Source organism: Mesocricetus auratus, unplaced genomic scaffold (assembly GCF_017639785.1).
Source record: "Mesocricetus auratus isolate SY011 unplaced genomic scaffold, BCM_Maur_2.0 Super-Scaffold_100003, whole genome shotgun sequence".
Classification (NCBI taxonomy): domain Eukaryota; kingdom Metazoa; phylum Chordata; class Mammalia; order Rodentia; family Cricetidae; genus Mesocricetus; species Mesocricetus auratus.
Window position 1 is genome coordinate 79,230,917 of NW_024429188.1, and position 11,012 is coordinate 79,241,928.

The 11,012-nt window shown below is 48.8% G+C and overlaps 1 protein-coding gene across 7 annotated transcripts in view; it reads left to right on the forward strand.

Moving 5' to 3' along the window:
- The window catches only part of Tmem164 (transmembrane protein 164), a 160,811-nt gene extending 150,155 nt beyond the window's left edge, over positions 1-10,656 (forward strand). For all 7 annotated transcript variants that reach the window (XM_040744490.1, XM_013122325.3, XM_005082477.4 and 4 more), the window contains 2 exons: positions 4,787-4,887; positions 6,375-10,656. In XM_040744490.1, coding sequence (XP_040600424.1) covers positions 4,787-4,887; positions 6,375-6,581 — 308 coding nt within the window. In that variant the 3' untranslated portion in view covers positions 6,582-10,656. The remainder of the gene's footprint in view (positions 1-4,786; positions 4,888-6,374) is intronic.
- The last annotated feature ends 356 nt before the right edge of the window (positions 10,657-11,012 follow it).

Genomic DNA, 11,012 nt, shown 5'->3' on the forward strand with positions numbered 1-11,012 from the left:
GGCAGAAATCAATTTTACAGAAACTATTATCTTGATTTCCCCCTACCTTTACCGATGACGTGCTTCTGTCCTCCTGGGACAGAAGATGCTAGCAGAAAAATGTCACATGTTTTCTTAAAGTAGGGAAAAAAAGAGTTTTATGATATATTGAATTTTCCTGAATGTGATTCAGTTTCTGTTTTCCTTTAGAAGAAAACCAGTTTTTCACTAGGATTATCCCAAGGGTCACATCCAGGTATCCAGCAAAGAGAATTCTGTGGGTTTGCATAAAATTTGCATATACCCCTATGGGCTGTGTTATCAGTGCATAAGGTGCATTTTTACTGTGTTTTTTGAAGGAAATGGAATATTGGATCATATTTGCCACAGGCGGTCTCCTTTCACAGAGGAGGTAGCCATTTCCCCAGAATGCCCCTCCTCTTCCTGCCTGTGAATGAATTTGGATGCCTGTGATCCCTGGGGTGAAAAGAGCTCCATGCTAGGCAGCTGTTGGATCTGATTTCTACAATGTCTTATTCCACTCCTCCGCCCCGAGACGTGGATGCTTCCTCTAGTACCTACACAGGAAAACAACTTTAAAGGAAGTGTGATTTGCTCAGGGTCTTTCCCACGGGAAACGTGAGACTGTCTGACCCCTACCCCCAGGCCTTTGTTTTTAAGCTACTACATTGTATTTCCTTTCATGTCTGGACTGTTTGATGTTCTGCTTTTTATACTTGTTACCCGGGAGTGGTTTCTTCATGCATGGGCAATCCGGTTGCCATTCGAATGGCAGTGGACTATTGCACAATATTGAGGTATTGTAGTTTACTTAACCTATCTCCCTAGTTGGCTTGTTTCCAGTTTCTCAATATTATAGAGAACAAGTCTAAATGTCTTTGTGCAGATAAGGGTGGTTTGTGGGTTGGGTTTTACAGGTGTTTGGAGATAGTCTTCACAGGACTACATTGAATCAGAGTAACTTTTACAATTCCTCAGCAAGTCTGTGCCCACACTTTGCCCATGTCGTGAGCAATTGGCTGTCCATTGTACATCCAGGACTGAGGCAAAAGAAGAGCTTTAGGGAGAGCTCCTCCCTCTGTCAACAGTCTAGTTGAACTAGCTGATGCAACACAGATGGGATGGGGCAAACGGGGCTCTGCGAAGGGTCAGTGGGAACACTGGAAAACATGTGCCCTGATAGTTCCTGAGTGTTCCCTCCCCCTAGAACACAGGCCACAGCATGGGGGAAGCACAGGGAAGGGACAAGTGTCCTCATCCCCCTTTCCCTAGAACTACGGCTGCTGAGCTGACCCCTGGATGAGGGGACACACACACTGAAGTCCATCGTTGCACCACACTTGGCATCTGAGGCATGTCACTGCCTCTCTGCTGCACTGGGGAGGGGGCTGTTGAGCAGAAGTCAGAGGGAGGAAAAGACAGCTGAGAAAGTAATGAATGGAGGTGTGACCTGTCAGCCTTCTTCCTCTGTGTGCCCTGGGAAACTGGGGCGACAACGTGGTATCCAGGTCACACTCATTTACCAGGTGGACCCGTATATTGTTCATACTCCCAGTGCTGTGCTGGAAAGACATACAAGGTTCTTGACTTTGTGGAACATTGGGTACCAAAGGAGCCTCCAACACATGGGCTGAATGTGGCTATAAATATAACGTGACACAAATCATAAAGCACAGACTCTTCAACATGCCCAGAGTGAACTTCATGGACTATACCCTGGCTTCAGTCACTTCACTTATTTCCTTCTGCCTACTCCCCTTCTTGTACCTTGTTCCTTGATGCCTTGCTTTTGGTCTTTTACTCTCTCACTGTGTATATAGGTTTCCATGATTTTGTTTTCTACTTTGTGCTGAGGTCGCCCATCTTTATTTGTTTGCTTTATACTCTTCATGGAGTTTGTGGCTCATACCGTAAAATAAAAGGCATCTGTGAAATCCCTGGTACCATGCTAAAAATGCATTCTCTCCTCTGACCAACAGCTCTGAATGAGGTTGGTGCCTCTTCCGTTATTCAGATGAGTAAAACTGAATTGAAGAGATACTGTGATTTGTCCAAAGCTTTGCAATCCGTAAGCAATAGAACCAGGATTTGAATACCTCCACCTTCTAGTGTTTATGTAGTCACTGCAGGAATGCTCCTATGCGGAAGTTTCATAGACACAGATACTCCATTTTCAGCATGTCCAAAATGTCATCATTTCCTCACCCTTGCTTCAATCTGCTGTCACCTGTCTTCTCCATCACAATAAAAGACATCACCGATCCAGTGATGGCCAAGCCAGTAGTCCAACCCTGGGAGTTGCTACTGTCCCTCTCCCTCAACCCCACACCCTTCTGATTTCCACGCCTCTCTTCGTTTTCTACCTTGCTGCTTTTAGCTCCAGAAACTACTTGTTCTAGACTCCTGGAGCAGTCCCCTTGCCAGCACCCCTGCCTTTACTCTTTCGGCTTCAGACTGTCCCTTGTACCCTAATCTAAATGACCAGCACTCACATTCCTCAAGCTCCCTGAAGCTTTTGGTGGCTCTGTAGCAGAGCACAGAGGTGGCCTCCCAGGGACTGAAATCCATCTGGAATACTTGTTTTGCTTGGCCCATTGAGCATTCTTAAAACATTTTGAATAGTTGCCTGCGTTTAAAAATCAGGACATTCCACATAAAGTTTCATGTTTCTGGCTTTCCTTTGAAAGAGAGCCGTATTCTTGAAATGCCATGGATGACGGAGCTAAGAGGTAGCTTCACTTTTTAGAAAGGGTGGGGACTGTTTACCAGGCTCTAAAGTTCCTGAGTATCTCTTAGTCCTAGCCAGGCTCTTGCTTCTGAGAATCTTTGTAAGATGTGACGCATTTGACCATTCAGTTCTGTTGCATACACATAGCCCTCAGCCCTCAGCCAACAACTCCTTGAGCTCACATGACCCAGCCTGGGGCCGACCAGCTTTGCTAACTGCTTACTCACTGCCTCCATTACACTCTCTGTGGTGTGACCTTCCCGCATTATTTCATTATTATTACAGTTATCATCACTATTTGTGCGGGAGAGAGAGTTGTATGCATGTGAGAGAGATGTATATGTGTGGGTGTGGGCATGCGTGTGGGATTAGAGGACAACTTCCGGGAATTGGTTCTCTTGTTCCACCTTGTTCTGAGGCAGGGTGTCTCTTGTTCATGCTGGGCTGCATTCTCTGGCATAGCTGGACCACAACCTTCCATGGGATTATTCTGTCTCTGCCTCCACCTCACCATAAGTGTTGGGATTACAGATGTGCCCCACCACATCTGCCATTTTTCCTTGGGTGCCAGGGTCAGGTCATCAGTCATGAACAATGACACGTTTATGTATTGAGTCATCACACCCCAATCCCTGCTGCTGCCACTGAACTCTTACCTGTACCTCTCTGAACTACCTGCCTCATGTCTATGTGTGTGCAGGCCGAAAAGCCTAGGGCCGTCCTGCAGTCCATGTGTTTCTCAGGACTCTGCTCCAATGCTGCCTCTATCAAGAAGCATTCCTTACCCCCACCTCCGCCCCCCACTCCCAGGCTAAGCTTTGTCTTCCCGGAACAGGAAGCGCTGATTTCAGTCACCCCACCCCCAGTTTGCTGTATTGTCATTGTTGCCTGTGTTTCTCAAACTGGAGGGACCTTGTCTTATTACAGAATCTACCACATATGAACAGCTGTTGAACAGTGAAAAACTGACCTGGGCAAACACCGCCGTAGGAGGTGGCATCACCCCCATTTTGGGGGATGGGGAGATGTTTTTCAGGTCCCTTTCTGAAGCACCCCTTCCAAGTATCCAATCCAAGAGCCACCTGCGGCATCCTGTCTACCATGCCCTGGAAGCTCTGAGATCCATCCAGGCCTACGAGGATGGTAGCTTGCAGCAGCATTACTAGAGGGAAGACATCGCTCGGTGTTCCTGGGAGGAGTTGTTCAGGAACTGAGAATGGCACACTACTAGCTAAAATATTTGTAAGGGCTCTAGATTTAAAGATGACAGCAAGATTGGCAAAATTGTTCAAAGTTTTTCAGAGTTCAACAGCTAATGAATGGTAGAGTCAAAATTTGATTCCCAACTCCACCAGGTGGTGGTGGCGCCCACTGTTAATCCCAGCACTTGGGAGGCAGAGGCAGGCAGATCTCTGTGAGTTTGAGGCTAGGCTGGTCTACAGAGTGAATTCCAGGACAGCTAAGGCTACAGAGAAACCCTGTCTTGATAAACCAAAACCAAACAACCAAGAAAAATTGAACCCAGATCTATCAGACTTCAATATCAACATTTTCAACTACTTTGTCATACCATTTAGAGGAAATAAATATAAACACAAAGACAGTGACATATACAGATATGGGGTACTAATTCAAGCGTTAATTTTAAAAGGTAATCCTGGGGCACAGAGAAATGAGCGTGGAGACACAGCAGTGTGTTAGCGAGGGTTCTATTCCAGGAGTCCAGTGCTGGGAATGTTTTCCTCCTTAGCCTCTACCTTCTACCAGTTTGTTATTCATTCTAAATCACCATTAATAATCATGAATTACTTTTAGGTTAAAACAGAAACCTCTCTTTCTAATGGTGTAATATCACCTGGCAGAAACCGGGGTCAGGGAAGGGCTATTGTGGTTCCTAGCTAAGCATCGAGGCCCTTGGAAGAGTCTGTCAAGTGATAAGTGAAAGAGACACCAAGCCTGCTGCAGCTGTGTGTGACCTCAGCACCTGCACCCGTGCGAGCAGAGAAGGAGAAGAGGGTCACTAGTCCTCTGGGCTCACCATCTCCCGTCTTCCTCCAGGTGCTTACACCCCAGAGCCCCTCAGCAGCTTCCGGTGGGCTCTTCTCTCGACGGGTCTCATGTTCTTTTATCACTTCAGCGTCCTGCAGATCCTCGGCCTGGTAAGTTTGCTTAGATCCCCTTCTTTCCCCTCTGTTTGGAGTGCTTCATAAATCTTGATAATCCTGGTTGGTGCTGTTGTATCATTTTGTTTTGAAAAACTACATGATGCTAAAGGCCAGGACGTCAGATTGTTGTGTCTGGGATGTTGATTTATGATCCAAAGCTTTGGTCTCTCCAAAGAGTTTTCTGAATCCTTCAGTAATGGTCATTCCCTTCAGTCCTGGGGATGCACTCATGGCTGCTTGAGTCTGAAACAGTGACCTGTAACTGGCGAGTGCTTTACTGTGCACCTTGTGGTCATGTCTGGCCCTAGGCCTGGTGATGGCCTCTAATCTTGGGGCCACTCTGGGTATGCGCCCGGGTCCTTCAGCTGTGTGGCCAGTAGATGTGAGATGTTGGGAGCCCCAGAGCATTCTGTAGTATAAGAAGTGCCTGGAATATGGAAAATGGCTACCGTCAATGTTGAAATACTCAGAGTCCAACAGCGCCGAAAATGTATCAGTGTTGAAGTGAGGAGACAAAAGACTCATGGCTGGCCGTTGGTTCAGGGAGTTTTCCACGTCACTGTGACAGGATACAAACGCCTAGCTTCCTTGAGAGATGGTGAGAACTTGTCTTGAATGAGAGCTCTGGAAGGCAGGTGTCATGGCTGTCCTGGGGGCAGGAACGCCATATTTGGTTTTGTGCGGTTGGCACCAATGCAGCGTTAGGCATGCGGAGCCTTGTGCGACCTTGCATGATCAGGGTGTGTTAACTGGCTGTCCCCAATGCCTTTGGAGAAGCAGCCACTTGGTCTTCCTGGCTCTGGGTGGCCAGAGCCAGGCTGGGGTCTTTGCTAGTAGTGTGAATGCTGCCTGTGCTTATGGGAAGACTCAGCATGACTCTGGCGTGCACACACCCCTCCTGACCTCTTGCTGCTCCCCACTGATATGCTGGTTTCCAGGAGTGTCGCTGTGCTCATGTCACCACACATACATACCATGCTCTGCTACACCCCCATCAGGAAAGCTCTGTTCACCCACTCCTCGCCATAACCCTTGTCCATGTGTCATGAGTCCATTCACATGCCACTTCCCTCACAAAGCCTGTGCGCTCCTCAGACCTCCTCGTGGCATGTAAAGCTTACTGGGCGCCTTCTAGTTTGAGGCCACATGCAGTCAACTGATTGCCCTTGCTATTTGGAGGCAGGGACCATGCAGTCAATGGCTTCCAGAAAAGAAAACCCAAAAACCATGACCTTTCTCCAGGAGCTAGGCACACAATAGATACTTAGGAATGACAATGGACTCTGAACCCAAATGGAAAGCAAGACTGAGCAAAACTGAACAGCTTTCGGCCAGGACAGAGACCCTTCATCCACCCAGAAAGCCTAGGGCAAAGAAGTCCCTTTATGAACAGTCACCCTAGGGAGAGACGGCCGAACTGGCAGTAGCCAGAAGAAGCCTCGGGATGGCGAACGCTCACTGTACCTCCCTTGTCCCTGCAGGTCACCGAAGTGAATTTGAACAACATGCTGTGTCCGGCCATCTCAGACCCATTCTACGGCCCCTGGTATCGCATCTGGGCCTCGGGACACCAGACTCTCATGACCATGACCCACGGGAAGCTGGTCATCCTGTTCTCATACATGGCTGGGCCCTTGTGTAAATATCTGCTGGATTTTCTCCGGCTGCCAGCCAAGAAAATAGACTGAAGGTGCTTGGATTTTTGTTTTGTTTGATTTTGTTTGTTTTGGTTTTGTTTTTTGTTTTGTTTTGTTTCTCCCTGAGGAAGCAAGTCCTGACTTGGCTCAGAGACTACCCAGTTCTTGGCACAAGTCATTGGAGAGGGCAGTAGGCTGCTTGGTATATTCCCTTTTTCCCTCCTCTCTGTCCCCTCTCTTCCACTCCTATTCCCTGTGCAGCGTCTCCCTATGGGTGGCTCTCTGTGCCCAGGGACAGTGCAGGGGGCTGGAGCTTACTTCCTTTCGTCCCCTGGGCTCTGGGTCCTTACTGTGCCCTACTCCCTCTGCGTGGCCTTACCCAGGGAAATGGTAGTCAGCGGCTGCCTTCACTGCCTGTTGGTGCTTTGACCAGCAGCTAGTTGAAGAAGCAGGGAACAGCATCCCAGCAGTGAAATAGTGCTGGGCTCATGTCTCTACTGCCAGGGACCTCCAGGCTCATGCTGGGATCCCCCTTTATCTCCAGCATAGCCCCATCATAAGGGACCAAGGCTTTGTTTCCATACCAGCTGCAAGCTCAGAGCCAAGGGACTTCCCAGACCACAGCCAAAATAGATTCCCCCAGTGACGGGCATCCCATGACTCAAAGCAGGGAGTCACCCAGCCACTCCGTCTAGGGTGCTGCCTGGGATGGAAGGTGATAGCAATGGGCAGCCCAAAGGGCAGGATTCTATAGAAGGTTGTTGGAGATCTGTTGCCACGGTGAATCTGAAGCAAAGCCAGCGAAGGTGTACTCAGTACCAGGCAGGGCTGCCCCACCCCCTCCAAAAAAAAAAAGCCTTCCTATGAAAGCTGAGAACAGAACCCACTTCCCACTCTGAAGTGAGCTGAGAAATGAAGAAATCCACTAAGTTTAGTGGCAACTTGAGAAAGCTGTGATCAGAATCACACTCTGTGTCACATCAGGCAACGTTAGTCTCAGCCACCCCTTGAATCATCCTCATTGTCTCCGTATGTGTCTATCTGTTTCCGTTTGTCTGAGGCTGCTTCATGGAAGAGGGAGCTGGGGTTGGGGCTTGGGTGCTGTTTGGCTGTTTGTATTTTGGATGTTTGAAACGGGGGAACCCTTGCATTTCGGGAGGTGCTCTAGGGCCATTCCTGGCCCTTGGAGGATGTGTCCACAGCTCCTGAAGGCAGTTTCTTTAGGGTTAGATTTCTTTCATGTATGACGACGTCCAAAGCCCACGTGTAGGTTGAAGGGGAACTGCAAAAGGATCAGGTCCCCATAGGTAGAGGTTCAAATCCTCAGGAGGGAGGAGCTCTGCTTAAAAGGTACTTAGTCATGTGTAGACCACAAGGGCACCTGTGTCTCTGCATTTGCTGACTCCTTGTCAACTTCTGGTAGGAGGAGATCTGCTTAAGGTTAGAAAAGCTTTTACCATGACCACCCCATTGCCCTGTTCCAGTTGCAGTATTCAATGTAAGTTTGTGAGTACTTGGCCTACCCTGAGCTTCAGGGACTCAGTGGCCATGATTTTATGAAATGGACTTGCAGAGGAAGCAGGGGCAGGAGGAATCTCCCAGAGCAAATGGAAACTTAAGGGAAGCATCTATGGGAGGGTTTACTTGACCATGAGGCAATCGACTCTGAGGTACAGAGAGCTCCTGCTATGACTTTTGGTTGCTGATTTGCCTCACTCCCTCAGAGAAGTGGATGGAGGAATAGAATTGTGAGAGCCACCATGGCCCTGGGCCTCTCTATAAGAGAGTGTGGAAAGAGGTCATAGGAGGTGAGCCCATGAGGCCTGCCATGGAGCTGCTACCTGCAGAGATACAGGGCCTCAGCTGAGGGAGCCATCTCCAGAATGCTAGAGAGGTGGGAGTGCCACACATGCTTCTTCCACACCTGAGGCACCATGGCCCACATTGCCAGGCGCCTTGGACTTTCCCTGCATTGGCATGCCTCCAGTGGCTTGCCTTTGCTTTGGCACTAGCTCAACAGACCCATTTCTGGTAGTCATTTTCTGGTGCTCAGAGAGAGAGAGAGAGACAGGGAGAGAAATTCAAAGCCATGTTGCTTGGCTTGGCCAGGACAGAGCCAGACACACCTATCAAGGATAAGGAAGTAAAGGGGAAATGCCGGGGGCCTAGGTTGGCTCATATGTAAAGAAGTTAAAGAAACAGTTTGTGGCTCCTTCAGGAGATTCCATAGGGAGTCTTGGCCTGGGTTTGAGGTGTTGGGGACCAGGGGACCTTTTCATTGTATCTCACTCTTACCTTGGTCCAAACCAACATGACAAGAGGTATAAAGTGCTCTAAGCACTTTGACTTGGGAGTTGCCCCCAGGTTTGTCCAACAGCCCTCTACCGTCTGTGGTACCAGGGACAAAGGAGAAGACAGTTTGCGCAGACTCTGCAGCTCCTCCTCAGGCTGTTCCCTAGCTACCTTGTCCCTACGAAGGCTGTTCCCTAGCTACCTTGGCCAAAGTTCCATGTGCGGTCTACCAGTATGTGTGAGTTCCGTGCCTGTGTGAAAGTGCTCAGAGAGGTGGCCAGTTTCTTTGAGATAGTCCCTGCAAGAGGGAACAGTGCATCCTCGAGCTCTCGGCATCCGTGGTCAAGGGGCTGTGCCAACAAGAACAGTTGGCTAAACTGGACAATTTGTGGCAGCCACTCTGAGTAACAGATGTTGTCTTCCCTGCTTAGAGGTCCTTCCCACCCCCAGTATTTGGTTTTGTGTGTATAAGACTAGGCCCAGCCTCCTCTCAGAAGCCTGGCAGCAAGTACTTCTGTCAGCCTGTGATACACTGTGGGGTCCTGGAGCCGCCACCTCCACCTCTCAAAGTCTGTCACCTGTCTTTCTGTGACTTCTTTGTACCTGTGGCTTCACAGGGTCTAAGTTGGCTAAGTGGAGTCGGCTATGCACTTTATTCTGTGGCTCTTCAGAGTTCCTGTCAGACTGTCCCTTTTGCTGTAGCCTCTGTTGGGCTTTTCTGTGTGTGATCATGGACAATTCAGTGTTTTGTGATGTAATTAAAAGCTTCTTCCAGCTCAGTGTTAGCAGGGCTCTACACAGAGGAACTAGGGTCAGGTAAAGCTCTGAGTTGTGTTGAGCTGGATGTTCAGACGGCAAGGGCCCTTTTAGCCCTCCTGCTGCCAAATAGACTTCCCTGGAATTCTGTCCCCTGTCTTCTTTGGGAGAGGAGTTTCTTAATGGTTCCTACTGTACAGGAGGCTTAGGGCAGGGAGGAAAGGGGGCTTTCTGACGCTGTAAGACAAGACACTGCTGCTGGTTTTAGAGACCCAGGACCAGGCCTCACAGGCAACTTGGGATGGTCCAGGACTGGGAAGGAGTGTCCTGTCTCCTGGCCTTGCCTTCTCTTAGGTAGGAGTCCATGAGAGGAGTCAGTCTTCCTCTGGTATATGCGCCTGCAGGGAGACCAAGGTACTTGCTGTTGCTCTTGTCTGAGATACTTTTGTACGCTGATGTGCCACGCACGGCACTAAACAGACCCCACCCCCACTCAATGATAAAAAAGCAAAAACAAAAGTCATTTTTAAGCAGAAACAATGCTTCAGAAGCTCTTGATTTATTTTGGTGTCAATGTTAGAGTTTAAAGTGTTCTTCACTTATGTGATTGTGGTGAAGAGAACAAGATTGAATGGTGTAGAATTATTTCTTCTGGGACATTGCTGAACACCTCTTCCCCCGTCCTTCTCAAGCTGAGACTGCCATGTACTGTCACCCTCTTGTGCAAGGCTCCCCTGAGAGCCAATCTCTGAACTCCCTAGAGGGCAGCAAGATGGAGCCTCCGTCAGGCTGCTTCTGGGGCGCTCTTTCCTCCCCACCTCCCGTCTACCTCCCGTCTTCAGGTGGTTTTGTATTGTGTTCCCTCTGTTTTGTAAAAACCCCTTTGATTGTACTGAAGTGGTTTCTGCAGCCACCTTTAGAAATAAATAAATGGTCCTTAATTTGTGTACTTAGTATTTTGAATCTTAGCCTCAGGTGTTTGTGCTGTTGAAGATCCCTGGATGAAAAGGAACCCTCCCCATGGAACTTATTGTTACAATGTTTTCTTCATTTACTGTTATTAAAAGATTTATGAGAACTCAGGCGTCCTGCCCTTGCTTCTCAGAACCCTCTCAAGAAGACTTTGTAAAGTAGACAAAAGGGGTCATTTGTTGGCCTTGAGTGTCATGAAGTAGCCACCCTCCCAAGCCAGAGCATCTGGGCCCAGCACAGCTTGGCTCCATGGGCAGAACACTGCCTACTTCCATGAAGGTTCCTGGGACCTACCCGGCCATTCGCTCGCACTAAGGGGAGCTTAGCAATCAGGGGCATAGTCTCTCTGGGCCCCATGGTATGCTAGACTAGACGGTAAGGTCACACCATGCAACTTTGGGCCTTGGAGATGGCTCAGTGGGTAAAGTGTTTGTTGGATAAGCAAGAACACCTGAGTTTGAA